This window comes from Sebastes umbrosus, chromosome 6, assembly GCF_015220745.1.
Source record: "Sebastes umbrosus isolate fSebUmb1 chromosome 6, fSebUmb1.pri, whole genome shotgun sequence".
In the NCBI taxonomy this organism is placed as follows: domain Eukaryota; kingdom Metazoa; phylum Chordata; class Actinopteri; order Perciformes; family Sebastidae; genus Sebastes; species Sebastes umbrosus.
This window is the reverse complement of record NC_051274.1, coordinates 8,865,060-8,887,698: the sequence shown is the minus strand read 5'-3', so window position 1 is coordinate 8,887,698 and position 22,639 is coordinate 8,865,060. Positions and strand designations below refer to the sequence as shown.

The following is a 22,639-nucleotide window of genomic DNA, read 5'->3' as shown; positions in this document are numbered from 1 at the left end:
CAGCATCATTAACATCGCAACATGCAGAAAGTTCAAACACTCAGTCTCTGAGGAGCTGGGGACCTGATTGATTTTATTCATCAAAACATTTAGACAACATCCTTTGGCTTTTAGATTAGATGTGATGAGGACAGCTTGGAAATATGAAAGATGGCCTCAGTTCACAATGACATCATGTATATCTCACACATAAGAAGAAATCACATATGTGACAGAACTGCTGCATACAACAGATCAAACACACAAAACTGCATAGATAGAAAACATAGTGCAAAAGCAGCAGCAAGAAGATTTTAGACACCTAAAAGAATCAATATCAATTTAAATGTACGTTATATTTAGAATATTTTACGATGGTAAACTGAACTGAAAGTAAAACTTATCGTTACTGTTTTTGTCAACGGAGTCTGGCTGCTTTGAAGAGAGCATAGATAAGTTTCACTTTCAGTTAATTTCCCCGTTAGAAAGTGCTGTCTGACGGCAAGATAAAGTGGTGAAAATATAAAATGGGGAAACACTGATGATACAGAGGAATACGACATATCAGGCTTTGGATATTTTGTTTGGTTTTGTTCATTTCACTGATTTGGCGACAATAAGAAATATAGAATATAACCAGCCTTTAAAAGTTTATGGAATGTGGTCAAACTAGAAAACCCTGACATCCTCACAATAAATCAGATCATTGAATTTTAGCAGGATCTCCTTCATTGATCACCAGATGACAGTATGCGTAGTAGAGGACAGCTGCAAACGCAGCTAACAGCAGCAGCAGCCGGATCGCCTTCCACACGCTGCCTCCAGACTTTCTGGCCGGCTCCCTGGATCGTACCGCGGATCGTACTGCGCTGTGATTGGCTGTTCTGTTAGTGACGTGGACAGGGGGCCTGAAGCACAGGAGGGAAGATGATAATTAGACCAGGTGATGAACTCACTTGCTCAAACACACACACCACTAGTTTATACTACACACTCACTCTGTCTCTTGGTCCGACTCTTCTTCTTCATCTGGCTCAAAGTTGCCTCTTCGTTTCACTCTGGATGGAGGAATACTTTACAATTAAATACCAATATGAGGCATTTACACAAAGTAACCAACACTGCTGTGAGTACCAATGTGCAGTATATCCCCAGTGTTGGAAAGTAGCACTGTACAACATTAAGGTACTTGTACTTTACTTAAGTATTTTCATTTTATACTTCTTGCCAGTCCACTACATTTCAAAGGGACATTTGGGGCGTAGTTACTAGTTACGTTGCAGGTTATTTTGGTGCAGTAAACATATTCCATATTTTCAGCTGTGATTCTTTTCTTCCATTTTACCTTCACAAAACTTCTGCGCGGTCCTTTAATAAATTAGGACAAACGCAGTTTGACTGTTTAACGTTTATAAAAGGGATGCAAGTCCTCAGTAAATATCTTCTTAGTCGTGATACATATAGTCTTGATATATACAGTATATTGCCTTATTCTTTTGTGTTTTGAACTAAAGGCATCCATTTTTAAAAAAATAAGTTGAAAGATGGTAAACGGACTTGCATTTATAAAGCACTTTTCTAGTCTTCAAGGTGCCGACCTGCTCATCAGAATTTAATCTAGATACTCATTCACACACCGAATGAAGTAATTTGGGGTTAAGTGTTTTGCTCAAGGACAATTTGACAGGTGACCAGGGATCGAACCGCCAACCTTCAGATTTTTGCCAGCTCACAGGTTAATCAGCATAATCTTGCATCAACATAGTTTATATGCTTTGTGCTTTTTCCATGCGTTTTAAAATTATACTCACATGTCCGCCTCTTGTCTAACCTGTGGAAATGAAAGCAGGATAGTTTGTCAGATTATTGGCAGTCACAGAGCACACAGAGGGACACAGGAAACACAGAGAAACACAGGAAACACAGAGAAACACAGGAAACACAGAGGCCAATCAAGACTCACCGGACTGTATGTGATGTAGGTAATCTCCTCCGCTGTAAAGAAAAAAAAGACACATTGGCACATTTTGGACCTCGTTGACATAAACATTTAGTGACTCTACTGTCTAAACAGTAGCACTAAACACAGCAAAAACTTGAACATCTTGTAAATATTCACTGTGCAATAATGATATGAGTCGTGCAATACCTGCAGAATGTGAATGTCTTGTGTGTGGTATGTGTGTTTCTATTATTATTATTAATTTTTTTTATAGTTTTAGAGGCACATTATTGTTTATGTTTCTTGCACTTTTTAAGGATTGCATTTAAATTTCGTTGTACTTGTACAATGACAATAAAGATATATTCTATTCTATTCTATTAGAGCTGCAGTTGCTAACTTTGAGCAAATGTGATAGAAAGTTATTTCTATAAAATTGTCCTTATAGCCTGACAGTAGTGCATGAGACATATTTTTGGTGTACTGTTTAGCTATAAAATGAGAAAGTTTGCTCCGGCTGGTGGACGGTGCTTGCGTTTGACTCAACTGTTTTCAACATGGCTGGCGGGTCATAACATTTTAGCCATTAGGAGCACTAGGAGGAGGCAGTGAGACGTATTTTTCACAGATTATCGGTCTCATGCACTACTGTCAGGATATAGTGATAAATATAAAAATAACTTTTTATCATATTTGCTCAAGGTTAAGAACTGCAGCTTTCATTTTTAAGAATATGATAAGCCGACGACAATATGAATGAAGTGTTTACAGAGAATGAACACCAGATGGCAGGTCTGACAGGGAAAGCTTCCGCTGTTGAGGTTTGTGGTTCACATTTACATACTAGTAGCCTGTAATTAAGTCTGATTTACGACTGTTATGTAAGAACAGCTCTTCTATTGTTTGTGATGTTTGACGCTTCAGAGGAGTGCAGGGTGAGATTTCACCGTTCACAAATATGGGCGACAATAAGGAAGAGGAGTGTATTCAGCGTGGGAGTAAATATTACTCTTATTTCAGCAGACAGCACCAACTCAGGCATCAAATCAAATACTAAGGCTGAATGAACGATGGGGAAACATAATCTATTTGCATTTTTTTAGACCAGTATTGGGATTTCAATTCAGTATGCATTTTCTTTTTTTTAAGTTCCATATCTTCTTTATTATTCACTATACAATAAATCATTCTGTAGTATGACCAATATAACATTAGATAAAGTCCACATACACACTGCTCTTTCATGTAGGCCAGGCCTACATGTTTATGATGAAATGAGATTGAATTGATAAATAACATTTCTTTATTACCTCCGCCAAGGTCAAAGGCCTTGGGCCACGGAGGTTATGTTATGTTTTATTCACTATACAATAAATCATTCTGTAGTATGACCAATATAACATTAGATAAAGTCCACATACACACTGCTCTTTCATGTAGGCCAGGCCTACATGTTTATGATGAAATGAGATTGAATTGATAAATAACATTTCTTTATTACCTCCGCCAAGGTCAAAGGCCTTGGGCCAAGGAGGTTATGTTTTCACCAGCGTTGGTTTGTTTGTCTGTTAGCAGGATTACTCCAAAAGTTTGCGATGGATTTGAATGAAATTCTTTGGAGGGGTGGAGTGTGGCACAATGAACAATCCATTAGATTTTGGTATTGATTCGGATCATGATCCGGATTCAGGAATTATTTTAAGAATTCCGATCAGCCTGAGCATTAAGACCACAGGGTATAACACATGCGTGGGTGAAGGGATGAGCGACAACGTAGTGTGACGTTTTACAGACATTACAAGGCTGCTGAATGAGAGAGTGGTCAGAAGACTAGAAAGGCGCTATATAAAGTTTATTTGCCGTTCACCATCACCCAGAGGCACCAGAATGAGTTTTGAAGTTGTTTGGGGAGCAGAGCTTTGAATGAAATAATAGGCTAACCAGCGTTAATCTCATTAACGAAAACTATGACGAAATATGTTCATCAGCAACCTTTTTTCTATGACTAAGACGAGACGGCACCAACGTCATTAAATACTAACGGTGACGATATCAAACATGCAATATCGTTGACAAAAAAAAGACCAGACTAAAATGAAGTTTAAAAGTAAAAACTTTACCAAAATCTCTTTATTTTCGTCACCTTCCACCTTCTCTTCCCCTCTCTCCGTCACTCTCTCTCTGCGTCAAACATACACTCATGCACACACACACACCTACAAACCTACACACACATTGGTACCAACTATGTCATACTAGCTTGTCATGAAGGAGGTTAAATAACGCTCCAAACATACACTAAATTTTGGCGAGGAAAAACTGTCATGGCCTTTTTCAAAGGGGTCCCTTGACCTCTGACCTCAAGATATGTGAATGAAAATGTGTTCTATGGGTACCCACGAGTCTCCCCTTTACAGACATGCCCACTTTATGATAATCACATGCAGTTTCGGGCATGTCATAGTCAAGTCAGCACACTGACACACTGACAGCTGTTGTTGCCTGTTGGGCTTGAGTTTGCCATGTTATGATTTGAGCATATTGTTTTATGCTAAATGCAGTACCTGTGAGGGTTTCTGGACAATATTTGTCATCGTTTTGTGTTGTTAATTGATTTCCAATAATAAATATATACATACATTTGCATAAAGCAGCATTTTTGCCCACTCCCATGTTGATAAGAGTATTAAATACTTGACAAATCTCCTTTTAAAGTACATTTTGAACAGATAAAAAATGTGATTAATCATGGACAATCATGCAATTGATCGCGATTAAAAATTTGAATCAATTGACAGCCCTAGTTTTTTTTCCTAGGTTCGAAAGAGGATCAAAATTCATGGTCTGTTAAAATGTAGGAGGATATGTAAGATAGCAGTAAATGACATTCTATTACATTTGGTGCGCTCATTGGTGTGTATGCTTGCTCTTAGGTAAGTTGTGATGTCAGCAGTAACGTATTTTACATGAATGTTTTGTTTTTTTATTTTGTTTGGTGTTGATGCCTGCTCTCTGTTCAGCTCACCCTAAACTTACTGTACCTGTGCATGTGGTAGGTTCCAGTTAGTGATAATGTCTAAGTGTCCTCCATCCAATCCAGAGAAACAGCTTAACAACCTGCTTTTCCTGCACATCTACAAAGACCTGACTGGTGACTTTTGTTATGAGAGTGATATAAGCCTAGGGGACTAAACCTGGCTCTGTTGCAGTGCTGTCTCTTTGTATGTTAGCGGGCATGTAAAGACTGTAAAGAAGAATTTTGATTCTCTTTCAAACCTTATTATATTTATACAACCTTATCCAGTGTAACAGTTCTCAGAGTGAAAACCATGACGGATCTCTATCAACAGGAGCCACAACGCTCCTTTTGAGTCGGCACCTCTTTGTCCTTAAACCTGCATCAGGCAGTATATTTTTGGCATCATTGGGTAAAAATTCCATAATAACCTTTCAGCATATTGTAATTCAAGTGGTCTGAGAGAAAACTAGACTTCTCATGCACCCCCTCATGGCTCTGGTTTCAGGCTTTAACAAATCTAGCCTGTGACGGGAGACTTTGACCAATCACAGGTCATTTCAGAGAGAGAGAGCGTTCCTATTGGCTGTGCTTTGAGTTTGTGAGTGATTGACAGCCGGCTCTCATAGACGGCAGATGGACAGCAGACCTCAGATCAGCTCTGACTGCTTGTTTTCCTCCGGTCTGTGAAATCTTGCAGATGCCGTTAGGAGGCCCGGAGAACACAGAGGCACATGATTTTTTTCAGGTGACCTGTTTTTATGCACTACTGTCAGGATATAGCGACCGTTTTATAAAAATAACTTTTTTTGAATAATATCTCGCCTACTACAGCTTTGATTTCTAATCTAAGAACATGTGGGAAGTCCTTCTTACCATATTTTAGTTGTGCAAAAACAGTAGGCTAGGCTTAGATTGAAAGGAAGTTGATGTGAAAAAGTTCATTAGCCTATTACTTCACCTAAAGCTGAATGCCCCCCCTACCACCCCGCATATACGTGTCAAAACTCATCCCGCTGGGTGGTGGTGGTGCTACAAGGACATTTATTGACCCACCACATGAACACTGAACCAAGTGACACGCAGCCTCTGCAGGCCAGCAGACTGAGTGGAGAGCCTCCTACCTTCCTCTCTGTAGTAGGTCTTATCAGACGAGGGTTCCACCGGAGCGTTCTCCATGGCCACTTCAAGCTTCTTCTCATACAGCCCTCGAGTAGAGTCTGTGTTCACACAAACACATCAACATCCTGACCACAGTTAACAAAAAATATGACTTGTCTGCATCATCCAAGTGTTGGAGGTGAATTTGGAGAAATCTATACATTTTGTATCATCATGTAAAATGTTAAAATGAATAACTGCTCAAATGAATTGATGTATGGGGTTTGGTTCCATTTGATCCCATTCTATTCTCTTATTTATTATATATTATTAAGGTAATAAAACAGAGGAAAATATGCAGCAGCATTGCTTTGAAACATGATGGCTGTGCAATGTACAATGAAATCATGGAGGCATTTTTTTCTCCATTACAATTATCTTAATTTCCACAGTTCTCAGTCTGACACCTACAACTATTTCAACATGAAGAGGAGTTATGAGCCCAGTCACGACAAAAATTAACAAAGTAATAAATGTGTTGACTTTTCTTACCGACTATGGGTCCATGTTTGATGCCGTACTCAGTGAGGAGCTTACTGATCTCCTCATCGCTTCTCTCACTCAAAGACATCTGCAGAGAGATACAAAGAGAAACAGATAGGTATCAGATACATAGATAAATAGATAGATAGATAGATAGATGGATAGAATGTTAGATACACTGTGGTGGCTCCGTCTGAATAAAAGACGTACATTTAATTGGTATCAATTTACTTTTAAATTTGTTAACTTCAACTATCCTTTTTGCCTTAAACCATTCTTTGTTCCTTACGTACCAAATGACTCTTTAAGAAGCTCAGATCAGTTTCTCTTTATGGTTCCCTTTATATCTAAGGAAGTAGGCAAAAAAGCTTTTTATGTTTAGGGCTCCCTATGACTGGAATATGTTACCTATAAATATCCGTTCTCTGTTATTTTGTATTTTTAAAAATGTTTTATTTTCTCACCTTAAAACAAATCGTCTATGTTTTCAGTCATGCTATCACTGTTTCACTCCTTTACTTAGTTTCTTCACTTCACTATAACTCCAGCTTGACTGTGTGATTGTGTCCAATCTAATGCTGTAACAAAATCTTTTTTATTATTATTATTATTATTTTATTATACTGACATCTTCATTTATTTATTTTTGTTTCTGTTTCTGTTTTGTTTTGTTATTTTTGTTTCTGTTTCTGTTTTATTTTGTTTCTGTTTTGTTGTGTTGTGTTGTTGTTTTTCGGTTGTGTTTTTTTTTATCAGTTTGTGTGTAGTCTGTTCGGTTTCTGTCCTGATATTCGTATGTTTATTTATTTTTGCACAATTTAAGACTGCACAACATAAAAAAATAAATGAATAATATACAGTGCAGGAAGAGGCAAAAAACCCCACTGGGCTTATCTGAAGCCTCCACCTAGAGACAAGATTAATATAAAGAAATAATATGACTACATAATAGTGATAACAAACAATTAGGACAAGATATATGTAATAAAAACAATAACAATACAGTAAATACAAGTGTGTGTGTGTGTTGCGTGGAAGTGTATGGTTAGGGTTTGTGAAGAGGATATTGATTTAATTATCTATAAAGACTTCTGGGTAATTGTAACCAAACAACATTGTGAGTGGGAAAAAATAAAAAACATAAAAACAGATACATGGAGAAAAGCAATTACAAAACAGCAATTAAATGACCCTTTAAGCGACTTTTGAAACATTTAATATAATATAATAAACTTCTTTCATGGATAGATAGATAGATGGATAAACAGATAGATAGACAGATAGATAGATAGACAGATAGATAGATAGATAGATAGATGGATAAACAGATAGATAGATAGATAGATAGATAGATAGATAGATAGATAGATAGATGGTAACATTAACAGCCTGCAGAGGGAGAAAAGGGAGGAGACTAGTAAGTCTTCTGCCCGCCAGACTGATCCAGCAGGAAAACGTCAAAGAGAAGTAGCTACAGTAGCTGGTTGGTAGTTTCAGCAAAACTGTAAAGTCAAAGCAAATAATTCCACGCTATAAGTCCCATGTTATGTTACATGTTTCAACACATGTATTATATATTCATAAAGCCATAATAAAGCCAGCTGGTAAACTGGGAGCAGAGTAACGATCTAACTTCGCGGCTTTTTTTTTTTTTAATCTCGCGCGAGCAACACACGCAATCGATTAAAGAAAAGAGGAAATGATCGATTAGCTGGTCTGAAGTTGAAAGAAGATTATTTCATTTACCTTTGAAAAAGACACACACGAGTCCGGGTCTGAAAGCAGGACGAGGCAGAGCACAGCGGGCTGGAGCAGCAGAGTGGGTGTAACCTCTGGCTACATCCGGGCGACGCGACTTGGCACACCTTCAAGAAACACCTACTGATAGTACCAGTAGGATACTAGGAGCCCAACGCTACTCACACAGGTTAAATAGTGCTCTGATGGATGAATGCCATTTAGCTGCTTCAGTTACAATCTGTACAGGATAGGACACCCTCTGCCCTTTACAGGGCGACCCTCTCATCAGATAAGGAAAAACTTAACCAAAAAAAACACTTTTAACAGGGAAAAGAAATGGAAGAAACCTCAGGAAGAGCAACAGAGGAGGGATCCTCCTTCCAGGATGGACAGATGTGCAATAGATGTTGTGTGTACATGGTAACAATATAATGAAAATATAACATAGACAATCCATATGACAAAAAATGTATACATATAATGTGAACATATGTGAGAAGGTGGATCCAGGAGGATGTCGAGCAGCTTCCCGGCGTCGCCAAACAGATAGAGAGAGAGCAACACGTCCTCATCTCCACGCCGAACAGGTAGCGCCAGAGCAACACAACCTCCTCTCCATGCCAAACAGATAGAGCCAGAGCAACACAACCTCCTCTCCACGCCAGATAGATAGCGCTAGAGCAACATGACCTCCTCTCCATGCCAAACAGGTAGAGCCAGAGCGACACAACCTCCTCTCCACACCAGATAGATAGAACCAGAGCAACACGACCTCCTCCATGCCAAACAGGTAGAGCCAGAGCAACACGACCTCCTCTCCACGCCAACAGGTAGAGCCAGAGCAACACAACCTCCTCTCCACGCCAAACATGTAGAGCCAGAGCAACACGACCTCCTCTCCACACCAGATAGATAGAGCCAGAGCAACACGACCTCCTCTCCACGCCAGATAGATAGAGCCAGAGCAACACGACCTCCTCTCCACGCCAGATAGATAGAGCCAGAGCAACACGACCTCCTCTCCATGCCAGATAGATAGAACCATAGCCAATGCAATTGGTGGCACACTTTCCCTACTGTGACAAGTGAGAAAGGCCTTCAGGACAGCATCTGTAAAGTTAATGGTACCGCTATGAAGTCCCGCATGTACGAAGAAAATCCGCCTTTGGATGCCCGTAGATAAAACATGATAAATGCCATGAATGCCCTTTATTGTGCATGGCCTAAAGTGCAGGTAAACATGATGTGCCCTCTACAGTGCCCTTCCTGCCCTAGGGGCGTTTCTAGGACCTGAGGACATTGGGGGCAAATGCTGCGTTTGAAACAACTCAAACATTTCTGAACTCCCGCTAGAAAAAGTGCACTCAAAGTCAGAGTTTGAGCAGCTAATCCATCTACCCTACTTGTCTAGAAGTGCACATTGTAAGTGGTAGGCCTAAACCATCAACTAAAGGGCAACATAAAGTGTATTTGCATGTATTTAAGTAAAATAATACTATCATATAGTAAAACCTGTTCTGCCTGTAAGTTGATGTCAAAATATGTCTTCATGTTATTAGGTAGCTGGTTAAGGTAAACATCTCTGAGAGTTATCTTAGCCTAAAATGTTCAAAATGCCAGAAAAAGCCATGGTTTTTGTGTATGTTTGGCATCGGGCAACGTTTGGAGGTTGGAAGTTGGAAATTTCAACCAGGAAAATTCCGACTTCTGAGTTATCTGGAGCATTAACCCGGACCTAGGAGGGATCCTCTCCCAGGATATTTTTTAGATAAACTCTATTTTCATGTTTTTTATGCACTCTGGCACCCAGTTACATTAAAAGTGTGTCTTAATCATTTAAATTGTTTAATGTATAGACCTACCTCAAAAACTGTTCCTGATTTATTATGGATTTTGATGTTAAAAATATTAGTTGTTTAGTAATTAGTAGGCCTATAAGTATTGAGTAGAAAAAGAATACTTCACAGCCTGAGTCCGCCACTGCATCAGACTCAGTGGCGTTTTTAGGTAGACAACAAATGGTGGGGCAACAACAACTCTGGACAGAAGCAAAAGCAGAAAATTACATTACATTTCCCACAAGGTTTAACAGCACGTCTGTTCTCCTCAATTTGCTGTTATATACTGCTCAATTCCCCGTTTGTGTGCGCTATGTTTGCTCTGCTGAGTAAAAGCCCAGTTTTACCGCGTTGTCCTGCTGCTTTCAGATCTGCTGCAATCGCTTTTAAATCTGATTATTTTTACCAGCAGTTTGGTTTATAACAACATCCTGCAGCTGGAAGGCACCGAGGTGTTTAATCCCAAGTTTATCATTCATGGTTACCACAGATACTATCTTCTTTACCAGCTAACTTCTGCCAACTACGAGCAAATGATGACAACAGTAGACTACTTGGCAAAGGGCCAATCAAATTACAGTGGGGCACCAGAAAATCAGCCCCACTTGGCATAATTTTTGTGGCATCCACTTTCATTGCCAGCGGCTTTGGACATGCGTATTGTTGTCTTCCCACACTCCGGGCCATTGACATTGTGAGGGTGGAGTTATTCCCCACTAGCGGCCTCTTGTGCCAAGTACAATTAAAACAACATTTTTGAAACTATTCTATCCAGCCACTGACCTTGAAATTGTAGGATAATGATAAATAACAGCAACAACCAAGTCTTCCAGAATTATATTCATTTCTAAGTTACTCAGTACCATTACAACCACACTTTTTTCCCCCCCTGCTGCTAGCAGGTGAATCTTTGCCACTTGCTCCAAATGACCCGTCGTCTCTAATCAGACTTACAGTATGTGCCATAACCACACGAATCCTCATGGTAGGCTCTACTGGAACGCTCACTTAGAAAAGACTAATTGGAAATGATTAAGGTTGTTTAATAACAGATATTTTGTCACCACCTATGTTAGAAAAGTATGTTTCAAAATGATATACTTAGAAAATGACATTTCTGAATCCTGTGGATATGGTTATACTGTCATAAAAATGTATTTATTTCATAAATGTTTTCACGTGAAACATTTTGGGATCGTGGTGTAACATGTATTTGAGATTTTTTTATTATTATATTCTTTTATAAAAAAACAAAACACCAGTTGAAGAATCAGATGAGACTTTGAAGTTCTACAAAAAATAAAAGAACGCCATCAGGACTATAATCATATACTGTACAATGTCTGTTTTTGACTTATATATTTATGCTCTTCTGTTATTTTCTGCTCTTCTTGTGTTATCCTTGATAGTTTTGCATGTGTGTCCACAAACCAAAGTTGGAAATAATAATACTACTAGCTTGCTATTCCAACAAGTGCTTCGACTAAATTGGATGATGACAAAGATCCTCATTCATTGACAATTCATTTGAAATCTCAAATCACTGTACATCAAGCTGGTCTCAATTCATAAGAAACAAATGAAAAAGGTCGACCTGTTGTTCAAAGTTCTGCATAAACAACCCAATGAAGTCTGTCCATAAGATTCCCTCTCCTGCAGCGCCCTCTAGAGGTAGAGAGTGAGACAGGCCTAATAAGGAGTTGGACTTTTCCAGGAAGGGCGTTGGCTGCATGTAGTACTTTGTAATCTACACATTTTCCACTCACTGGAAACTTCTGTGGATATACACTTACTGCTAATGCTTACTCCGTGTACGAGAATAACCTTCACATTTAGATAAAAACACTGCGACAAGTAATTTCATAGTTTGTAAGGCTTTTAAGGCTCAGTACACAACAAAGGCCCACTATGAGTCCTTGTTGTTCATTCAGTGTGAAGCAGACAAAGTTTAAAGACATAAAACAAACAGCCATTTGATTGACAGAAAAATACTTAGACAACTTTATTGTGTATCAAAATACTGTCTTACAAACACTTTTAAAGCCTTTTTTTTTTATTTAGGACAAGATTCTTTTTTTGTTCTGAAAGATAGACTATGCACAAAGCGAGCTGGAAGGACAAAGGGAGGGGGGGGTGAGTGGCGGCTGACGGGGGTGAGATACAAACACTGAGCAGAAAACAAAGCAACATCTGTTCTCTTTTGTTTTTTGGTCATCGTGTTTTCAGGACGAGACAAACAACAACATCATCATCATCATCTTCTTCAGCCCTTCTGTCCAGCACAACTTTAGAAACTTCCCTTTTTAAACCTTTTTTAATTTATATGGAAAACAGTTCCATACTGAAAAGGTGAACCACCGCAAACACATCACACGTCACATGTTGATGTTATTCTGAATCAGAGGCTTTCTGTGTCAAAAGAGCTTAACAACCTAATGAACATGCAGGTCGCATGTCGTGTCCCATTAAAACACACAAAAAGCGTCATTTCCCAGCAGCGGTGTTGAGAGAGCGCACGTGTTATAAAAACCACGAGTTAAGCTACTGTGAAATGTGTCTTTCTCCTCCCCGTTCACATATGTGGCCTCGTCTTTCATCCTTTGCTATTACTTCCTTATTCTAATCCATAATACGGCTTTAAGAACAGCAGTGCCTAAAAACTGGATCACACTAGCAGCAGGTAAAACAACTGGGGTTAGTTAAAGAGCATCATGAAAACCACATGCTGAAGTGGACTGGACCAGTGCTGAGTACTTGGAGTTATAAGTTACAGTTCATCGGACTTTTATACGAACAATTAAAGATCTTAAATCAAAGTGTGTCGTCTCACACACATAAACCCAGGTCAGGAAGGCCCACTACTTCTGACACTCTTTGGTTGAAGTCCTGTGATTGTTCATATAAAACTGAATTATTATTTATGTATGTAAAGAGTAGCTCCTCCAGTGTAAACAGTAACCTTCCATCCAATGCTGGGCTCGGCAGGGCCACACTCTACTGCTGCTGCACTATGCTAAGCTATCCTATATCACGGTACACTAGTTCAGACAAATATCTGCTAATGTCCATGACTGAAAATGTAAGAAGCCTGAAGGCACAGTTGTCCGGCTTAAAAAAGGTGCATCTTTATTCCTCCCTAAGTTTACTGAAATGATTTGATTAACAGGTGAAAGAGACAAGGAACGGAGTGAATGACCGTAACGAGAGAGGAATATGTGTCCATGCATTCATCTTTGGGAGATTCTGGACTTTAAAATATGAACTTGTGGAAAAACACAGACATCTGGCTGGAGGGTAAACACTGATGGGAGAGTTTGTTTTCTAGTTGGTTAAATAGTTATAGAATAAGAGACAACAAAAAAAAGCCAGAAATCTTAATTTGTAACATGGGAGGGAGGGACTTGGAGTTGTAAACAATGATCGGTTAGACTCTAGATAGACTATCAGTTGTATTAAACAGTGGTATAGGTTTCTGATCGTGGAGCGGGGTTTTCTTTAGACAGTAATGTGGTAGGGGCTGCCGGGGATGTGATCCTCTCCCCACTTGACCACCAGGATGTACTCTCCCTTCTCTTTGAGCTGGTAGCTGACGTTGTACAAGCGGTTGCCCAAATGTTTCACTAGGATCTCCTCACAGGGGACCTTGGGACCGTCCACACCAACCAGGAGCATGTTACGACCTGCGGAAGGAAATGAAACAGATGAGTATCTACATCAGTATATCATTATTATTATTAGCTCAGTATACCGACTATAAATAAACAAGACGTGTTGGTGTGATACTGTACACTTGTATTTGTGGCCCAATTCTAGTATGTGATGGAACATTTTGAGCACTTGTTGCTAAATAAATGTATTCACGTTTGCTATTATGTTATGATGATAACATCTGGCTCAGCATTTATAAGTACTACTTACAAAACCCATCTATTTAGTTTGGCTTTTATGTAGTGTTTGATAATTTTATTGTTTATACTTATTTTATTTATCATCATCCTTATAGTGTTTATTTTACTCTATTTAACATTTTATTGCTGATCATTATTATCTCTTTTATTCTATTTTATGTTATTAAAATGTCATTATTTTAATACAATCTGCTTATTTTGTGTATTTTCATATTTTTTTTATTTTTCTTGTTATTTTTATTTTCTTGTATTTTATTTTTGTTTTATTATCTTAAATACCCATCTCTTATTGCTTTCTTATTCAATGAATTTTGGTGTGCATTAGTCTCTAAATCCATTTTTAACATTCTACATTTTTGTCAGTCGTCTGTACAGCCCTTTGAATTGCATTTGACTTGTTTGAAAGGTGCTATATAAATAACGTGTGATTGATTGCTTGATGTGGCTATGGTGTGCCTGCTAACCATTCTCCCACGGCTCCTCTACTTCCCTGGAAACTGATAGCAATCTGATTGGATAACAGCCAATAGCCTACTAAATCTCTTTTCTGTGCTCTAAATGTCCCGTTGCATGCTCAGGATCGAGACACAAATATTATTCCATACACTTACAGAGGGTTTGTCCCAGACATATTTCTTGGGGAGGTGAAAAAGCACAGAAAACAAATGCACTTGTTAACATCCCGATCATACACACCTGCTTTGCTACAGTCAACACTGAAGCTGTTTTTCTGACCGATGAAGCCCTTGGTCAGGCCCATGCCTTTGGCCATGACCTTAGTGGCATCTGACTGGGTAGGGACACTCTGCTGAGAACAGCTGATGGCACGGGTCACAGGGTCAACCATGACAGAAGAGGTTTCGTGCATACTGTGGCTGGTCACTAGCTTGGAACCTGGAAGATGGAGACGAGAGTGTAAGTTGAATCTCGGGGAGGGATTTACATTCAGTTTTTATCTTGCTTGTGTGAAGATCTCTTCCTCACCAGTGATCTTGGCTTTGAAGGGGCTTCCGCCGATGTGGAAAGGACCACCGTATTTGATGGAAATGAGATAGTTGCCGGGAGCCATTGGGGTGTATGTGACCCTGTAGCCCTCGGGGCACTCCACACAGTCCATCTTCACCTTGGACGGCCCGTCGATGGTCACAGCTAAAGCGCCGGGGCCTGCTTTGCTTGTGTTCACCACAAATTCACATGCGGTTCCTGTAGGCAAACGAGACAGAAGAGGAGTTGACGATGGGGACTTAATGCAAGGTTTAGTACGACCGAGACAGAGACTATTGAGCTGAAATTCTCTTCCATTCCTGACATTTTGTGCTGTTGTATTGTGTAGAGGGGCAGCGTGTTACCTGTGGTGCCTCCCTCTAGTCCTGCTCCGTAGGCCGACACCATCCCAGGGTCTCCAGCCGCGCCCGTTTCTCCTACTCGGATCTTAAACGGACTACCAGGGATGTGACTTCCATTGAACTTCACATCAATTAGATAGAGACCGTTCTCTCTGGGGATGAACCGGACTGCGTATTTATCTAGACAAACGGAGGAGGAAAAGGAGGGGAAGGGCAAGGCACATGAAAACGTGTTCTCGTGTCCAGCAACGCTATCAAAATTCTTCCCCAAAAATGTGACATCACTTCCGTGTGAGCAGCCTGAAGGTGTTTAGATGAGTTTGGATAAGATCCATGTGGTTACCTTGGTCAATCTCAGTGACGCAACATTCCTCCAGAGCTCCAGATGGGCTGTGGACCTTTGCATCGATCACACCCTTTGCCCCGTTCAGGCTGACGGCAAATGATGCCGGCTGGTTCACCTTCAAACCCGACTCCTGCTCGACAACACATACTCACACACTCAACACTGTATCACCATTATTTAACGCCGACCAAATAACTATTCCCTCTGCTGAACACGATACATCGACAAACTCAATACTGTCTACTTAATAGCATCGTATTCATTATTATTATCCTAATATTTACCTTACCTGGAGGTTGCTAACAAGGCTAAAGAGGAGGGCTGTGCAGTGAAAAGGCAGAGGAAGCAGGTGTTTTTGTCAAACAGAAAATGAAGAGAGGGAAAAAGGGACATACTTTTTGTGAGAATGAGTTTATGTATATGTGTGAGCACATCTGTGCTCGTGTGCGGGGTTATTATAGTAAAATAAAACTGAAATTAAAAAGAAAATAAGCGGTGGAAATTTATTAAAGGGAAACTAAATAAAACCGATACCCTTTTAGAAAAACTAAACTGAAACGAAAAAAACGTAAATTCATTTCAGTTTTTTAGCTATAATATGTCACTGCAGAAAAAAAGATCCAGGAGGTGGCGCTATGACACAATTGCTTCACATCGGACACTAAAGTAGCGAAGATTAAACATTAAACATTATGGCCATTCCTACGCAGTTCTACAACCATGTATTTTGTATGTATATAAAGTTACATACTTCTGAGACATTGTAAATGGCCCTAACAAAAATCTAAATATATAAAAACTAAACCTTTCGGAAAAACTGAAACTAAACTCTGAAAATGAACTAAAACTAAACTAAAATTGAAAAGTCAAAACTAAAATAAAATTAAAACTAATTGAAAATCCTAAACTATTATAATCTTGCTGGTGTGAGGATGGGTCTGCATGCAGGTGAAGATACATGTTGATGTATGAAAGTCGGTGGCCCATTTCCAACAGAAAAAGAAAAAAAATAGATGAAAAGTTATGCGCGATAAAAACAGAAATACTCATGGTAAGTCATAATGATGAGATGATTATTATAATAAGTATTATAATTTAAATGTTTACTTAGTATCTCATAATTGTGACTTTTCATGAGTTTTTTTTTAATTTTTATTCTATTTTTAATTTTTCTATCAGAACTGGGCCTCCACAGTATTGTATTTATTTGTGCAAATGAGAAAACAGAGACAGAGAGGAAAAATAGCCCATGTCAGACCTCTTTAACCCTTTAGCGCCCTGTATCACTTTCAGAGGTGGGAGGCTGTTGGCAGCCTTTAGAATGAGGCACGAGAAACACACACAGTCCTCTAGTATCCCAGAAGCCCTCACACTGCCTAACAATGAAGCAGCAGCTCTTATGCAACTATAACCACCTTGAACTGCTAAAACATCCACTTCTCTGTTATATAATTAAAATATTACACTTTACTTGTTACCAACTCCACACTATCAAAGTCCCTACGAGCAGAAAATGTGTGTAAAACCACAAAAGCTGAACGGTCTCTTGTATTGTACAAGTATTTATGATATTCTGTCCACACCCAGACTGAAACTACGTTCTGCTGCTGCTGCTGCATTGTAGGCAGTGTGCTGAGGCCTGGCGTGTGTGCACACGGATGTGTGTGTGTCTCAGAGCCTCACCTGAAGACTGGCAACAGTTAGGCGACGGGCGTCGTCCGACGGCGAGGCCACGGGGACGATGAAGGGGCTGTCGGGGATGTGCTCCTCGTTGAAACGGATCGACACCTCGTAGTCTCCTACAGGAGGATGGATTTCAAGTCAGAAAGTCAGTAAAATGGTCACACAGATACATAAGCAGTGATGGGCCTTCACAGCATAAATACAACTTTTCATAAAAACAACATTTATGCCAAGAAAAGAAGAGAAAAAGTAAAAAAAAACAGCAGAAATTTACTGGATGCATCATTTGTTTTTGCTTAATCCTCATCCATGCATAAACCTTTCCCTGTCTCGTCTCTCACCAGGCTCCTGCACGACGTAGGACACTCCACTGGAGCCATCCTTGCGGTCCTCGAAGGCGATTTCAGCCTTGCTCGGCCCCTCCACAGCAATACTGAGACCTCCGGCTCCGGCCTCCCTCGTCCAGATACTGAACTCAGCTACACACAACACAGAGGCCAAAACAGAGTCAGGCACAGTGTGAAAAATAACACACACAAACTAATAATCCAGCCTCCACACCAACCTGGTACTCCAGCTTCTGCTCTCTCCAGGCCCGGCCCTCCGGCACGAACCTTGTGAGACCCGCCCTCTCCCAGGGGGCCGACGGTAAACTGGAACGGGCTGCCAGGCACGTGCACGCCGTTGTATTTCACACACACGGTGTGCACACCCGTCTCGGTGGGGACGAAACGAATGCAGTAGGTGTTGTTCTCTCCCTCCATGATGTCAGCCTTGTGAACCTGGCCGGACGGGCTGGTCACCTGGGCCGCCATGTCTGCTATGCTGATCTCTGAAAAGACAGCCGGTCAGATGTTTGAGTGATTGAAAACTTACACGCAGGAAGATTTAGCAACTTTTAACTCGTATAGATCATTTCACAGTTGTAAATGTAAACATTCCAAATGTGTCCCAGTTTATTTCTTGTTGAAGTGTATATGAATGACATCAGCTGACTGGAAGTAAACATGGACCCAAGCTGATGCGTAGCAAAACAATTTCGTTGAAGAGTCCATAAGAATAACCCCCTCTTGTGGTGGAAAGTTTCTGAAAGCTCAGAGTTCACGACGTGTTTGTTGACGTTGACAGAAATGGCGGAGGCCACAGAAATTCATTTTTCGGCGCATAATAAGTGAACATATTGTTATTTTAGTTGTATATTTTTTGTCTTCCTTATTTTTATTATTTGTCTGAGGAAAATGTTGATATATCCAACGGCCTCATCTTTCTCCCCTGTCATTATGCCTTTACATTTCCTGCATCATGTTACCCACTTGCTACTTTGCTAAATTGTTAGCCTCTGTGGCCAGGATGCATTGCGCGTGAGCTTCTTCCCCACCGGCCATGTCCTCTTGCACGTCTAATGGACCTTGTACTCTGATTCAAATAAATACGTCTGAATATCCGAGACAGCCAAAACACTGTGAAATATTTCCTCGGCAATAACATCCTCTGGGATGACATTCTCTCTGTTGGAAACGTAGCTAGTTTGCAATAGGCTACAAGTGAAGAGAACAAGGAAGCTCTGTTTTTGAGCGACATCTAGAGCATGGCGCCCCCTGCTGGCTACACAGAGGCAGAGACTAGAAATCCGAGCTGAAATAGCAGCCTGTAGTTCTTCCTGCCTCCGACTACGTCACCGTCGCGTCAAATGATGGCGCTGGATGCAGGAAGAACAACGGATTTGCAGCTGTGAACTCAGCTTTCTGGGTCAATATAGCACGACTACATTCACCATCAATACTGACTGGACATCCACATAGAAGGTGGCGGATTTTGTCCTTTAAAGCAAATTGTTGTTGCTTTCTTTATGCAGATTAAATGTGTATCTGTAACGTGCTAAAATGTAGTGTTACAGTAGCACAAGTAGAAAAGAGTCAAGAAGTCAGTGAACTGATTCAGTGTCGCTTTTTAGCTGCATTATGATGTCATTATTACCTGGGATCTTGAGGCTGAGGTCACACTGGCTGCCGACGTTGGCAACTGATGCTGCTCTCCTCTTCCTGGTGATGCTCTCCTTCATCCTGCCCTCCCCTGTTACCTTCACTGTGAATGCACTCCCTGCACACACACACACACACACACAATAATTGATTGAGGTTAGTAATTCAGAACAACATTCCTCTGCTCTATAATCCCCGGCTGTTTTAAGGTTAAGCACCTGGCACATGTTGGTCTGCGAACTTGATGTTGATGATGTAATTTCCTGGTTCAGTGGGACAGTAGGTGACCTTACAGGTGCCGTCCTCCTGGTCCTCGGTGTTGATGTCCACTTTACTGGGACCCTCAATGGACAGGCTCAGGCCGCCATAGCCTGTATGTTAGAAACATGAGAAAGGGGTTATAATTGTTCATTCTGGATGGCTGAATATGAAATGTAAAAAACTACAAAGCGTAGAAATAGATTTTATCCAGCGTGTACCTGCATCACGAGTGTCGATGATGAACTCGGCAGGCTCAAAGGTCCTGGCCTCGTTCAGGCCCGGTCCACTCACACGCACGCGGCTGGCATCGCCGATCTCCGATTGGTTGATCATAACAGTGATGGGGCTGTTGGGAATGTGGCGACCGTTCTTCTTGATGTTCACAAAGTGCTCTCCAATCTCCTTAGGAACAAACGAGATGCCTGTGACAGACACATGCGGAAAGACAGCAAGGGGGGGTTAAAACAAGGATGAAGAAGATGACAACTTAACCTTACATGAGACGCACACACTCACCGACATGTCCGTTACGCAGCATCTTCAGCAGGCAGGGCTCCTCACGGCCCGAGGGCGTGGTCAGGGAGGCGGTCAGCTGGCTGAGGTCGAAGTCTCCAATGTCAAGTGGGATATCTGCGGCTGAGCCCACCTTCAGATGGGACATCCTCATGGAGTCATCGCCTGAGGACACAGCAGTGACACAAGGCACACTCAGAGGAGAGAAGATAAGCACAGTGGTTCCCAAACCCTTTCTGGCATTAGTTTAAAAAGGTGCGATTTGCAAGATCTGGCAAGAATTTTAGCTCACAGAGTGTGAAGAGGTCACGTTATGTCAAAGACGTCACAGTGTATTGTGTTGCAGAGATATCAACTGAAATGAACACGCTAACCAGCTAGCCCCGGCCAGTCCTGTCTTGTAATACCACTCGTACCTCGAGAGGCGATAGTGAGTCACTGTAGCGTCCAGTCTGCTCTCAGTCCAACACGAGAGGACCACAAAGTAGAGCTGAACCGAGGACTGGTCAGTCACGTTAAAGGGACAGGGTGCGTGTACATTTTCATAGTTTGTTTATTGGATTAAATCCAAAGTGTCAGAAAACAACTAGTATTTTCATTTCATCCTGTCCGCCACCAAGAGACTAATTTGCCGGGAGGAGAGCGAGCGGCAACTCCGGGAGATGGACCTTCAGTTAGCAGAGCTGTAGCAACTCAAATTCAGCCAGTGTAAACCCCAGGACTCCCCCAAATCCCAGCCAGATCAGCAAAAGCCCGCTGTGACTCCTGGCACTAGGATTTGTGCTGGCTGAATGCGAGTTACCTGCTCCGTCTCCCAGAGCCGCTCTCAGAGTTTCAGTAGTTTGGTTGAATTTTGCTTATTCTTGCCCTGCTGTTAGTAAATATTGAGCTTTTTTTTTTTACTGATGGCTGTAAATAGATCGTATGGACCCAGTAGTAGAGGTGAAGCGCTGCCCCCTACATGTTTGGAGCAGGTGGCCAGGTATTACACATTGAACCTTTAAAGTTTTTTTTTATTTTCAAGTTTTTACAAAAAGATCCGGCCGATGTGGAAATGTCGGTGATGTGATGGCCTTCATATTTCCAGTTAATAACTGAGGATTTGAGGAACAGATGATATTACCAGTAATTCTAGCAGAGAAGGGGCTGCCGGGGATGTGCTTGTCATTGTATTTGACCAGGATGCTGTAGTCTCCGGGCAGGACGGGCAGGTAGGACACGGTGCAGGTCCCATCCTGGTTGTCAAGACAGCTAATGTCTGCCTTGGATGGACCCTCGATGGCCAGAGACAGACCACCTACAAGGACACGATATGAACAGCATTTTAGCCTCTCTCTTCTGCTTTTCTTTTGGTACAGTCATGACTGATGCATACAGATGTACACTGCCGCAGGACTGCTACATACCCTCCCCAGCATCTTTAGTGTTAACAGTGAAGACAGCAGGCTTGTTGACAGTCCCATGGATGAGGCCAGGGCCGTAAGCACTGACATTACCACTGTTCATGTAGTCCACAAAGAACTGTAGGGGACTTCCTGTGAATGACAACAGAGAGAAGAAGTTGAATTTCTCATACACCTTAGAGGTTACAAATTCCTGTTGCATTTTTTGCAAACATTTCTGAGGTTAAGTCGTACCAGGGATGTGGATGCCGTCGTACTTGATGTCCATCTCGTGCAGACCGGCCTCAGTGGGAGCGTACTTGACGGTAACAGTGCCGTCCTTGTTGTCTGTGATGTCAGGCTTGGCCACCTTGCCCGATGGCATTCGGACCTCACCTTAAAGCAGGAGGACCAGAAAGATAGTGAGACACGGAAATCATCACTAAAGATTGTGTACTCATTGTAGTGCAGACCTACCTGTGATCTCTCCCTTCTGGATGGTGAATGGGATGACCAGGTCAAACGGCCTCAGCCCTGCCACATCCAGACCATTCATTCCCATTGGTCTGTCTGTTGCCTGGGAGACAAGAGGGGCAGAGGTCAAATACACTGTCTGTGAAGAGGTTGCGGTGTACAGCAGCAGTAGACGTCACAGATAGCAAATGGACACAGCGCAGGACAGACGGGTACAAGTTCCCAAACGCCAACAGACAGAACGGGATGAGGCAATCATGACATGAAATGATTGACAATGGAGATGACAATGGTGATCATGGTCAGGATGATGACACCGACACAAACTGCGAGAGAGGCTGAGATGAGGACAAAAACACCAGTAGGTCAAGGGAGAATGACAAAAGCACAGTTAGGCCATTTTGTAAAATGTGGAGCAGCTGACACACCCACATTGATCGGTCTCAAAATGGCTTTTGTCTCCAAAGCGGGTCGACATGGATCACAGATGAACAGACGGGCTGCACAATCATTTATGGAAAATTCCAAAATTGCAAGGAAAATATTTCCTATGTTGCCGAATTAAAAAAACTGCGTGCACGTGTT

General features: G+C 41.3%; 2 protein-coding genes across 6 annotated transcripts in view; both read right to left on the bottom strand.

Moving 5' to 3' along the window:
• Positions 1–51: 51 nt before the first annotated feature.
• emd (emerin (Emery-Dreifuss muscular dystrophy)) lies at positions 52–8,482 on the bottom strand. The gene is made up of 7 exons (XM_037773767.1): positions 8,328–8,482; positions 6,591–6,669; positions 6,062–6,157; positions 1,943–1,974; positions 1,791–1,810; positions 978–1,037; positions 52–887 (listed from the first exon to the last, which is right to left on the bottom strand). The coding sequence occupies exons 2-7, from the start codon at positions 6,667–6,669 to the stop codon at positions 683–685; spliced, it is 492 nt and encodes a 163-aa protein (XP_037629695.1). The 5' UTR covers positions 8,328–8,482; the 3' UTR covers positions 52–682.
• A 902-nt stretch (positions 8,483–9,384) lies between these two features.
• Positions 9,385–22,639, bottom strand: part of flna (filamin A, alpha (actin binding protein 280)) — a 58,076-nt gene continuing 44,821 nt past the window's right edge. For 3 of the 5 annotated variants that reach the window (XM_037773697.1, XM_037773695.1, XM_037773694.1), the window contains 16 exons: positions 22,058–22,157; positions 21,836–21,976; positions 21,605–21,733; positions 21,322–21,495; positions 20,202–20,363; positions 19,904–20,107; positions 19,643–19,795; positions 19,420–19,542; positions 18,008–18,274; positions 17,784–17,921; positions 17,443–17,558; positions 15,757–15,889; positions 15,417–15,593; positions 15,052–15,270; positions 14,764–14,961; positions 12,132–13,839 (listed from right to left, as the gene is read on the bottom strand). In XM_037773697.1, coding sequence (XP_037629625.1) covers positions 13,655–13,839; positions 14,764–14,961; positions 15,052–15,270; positions 15,417–15,593; positions 15,757–15,889; positions 17,443–17,558; positions 17,784–17,921; positions 18,008–18,274; positions 19,420–19,542; positions 19,643–19,795; positions 19,904–20,107; positions 20,202–20,363; positions 21,322–21,495; positions 21,605–21,733; positions 21,836–21,976; positions 22,058–22,157 — 2,619 coding nt within the window. In that variant the 3' untranslated portion in view covers positions 12,132–13,654. Of the gene's footprint in view, positions 9,398–12,131; positions 13,840–14,763; positions 14,962–15,051; positions 15,271–15,416; positions 15,594–15,756; positions 15,890–17,442; positions 17,559–17,783; positions 17,922–18,007; positions 18,275–19,419; positions 19,543–19,642; positions 19,796–19,903; positions 20,108–20,201; positions 20,364–21,321; positions 21,496–21,604; positions 21,734–21,835; positions 21,977–22,057; positions 22,158–22,639 lie in introns of those variants that run through there. The other 2 variants (XM_037773696.1, XM_037773699.1) reach the window with 2 other exon arrangements.

Excerpts from the sequence above, each read along its gene's own strand:
- emd (XM_037773767.1), bottom strand. The coding sequence starts at position 6,669 with ATGTCTTTGAGTGAGAGAAGCGATGAGGAGATCAGTAAGCTCCTCACT. Across the intron at positions 1,038-1,790 it reads GTTAGACAAGAGGCGGACAT|AGTGAAACGAAGAGGCAACT; the intron begins GTGAGTATAATT and ends TCCTCCATCCAG. Across the intron at positions 888-977 it reads GAGTCGGACCAAGAGACAGA|GCCCCCTGTCCACGTCACTA; the intron begins GTGAGTGTGTAG and ends CCTGTGCTTCAG.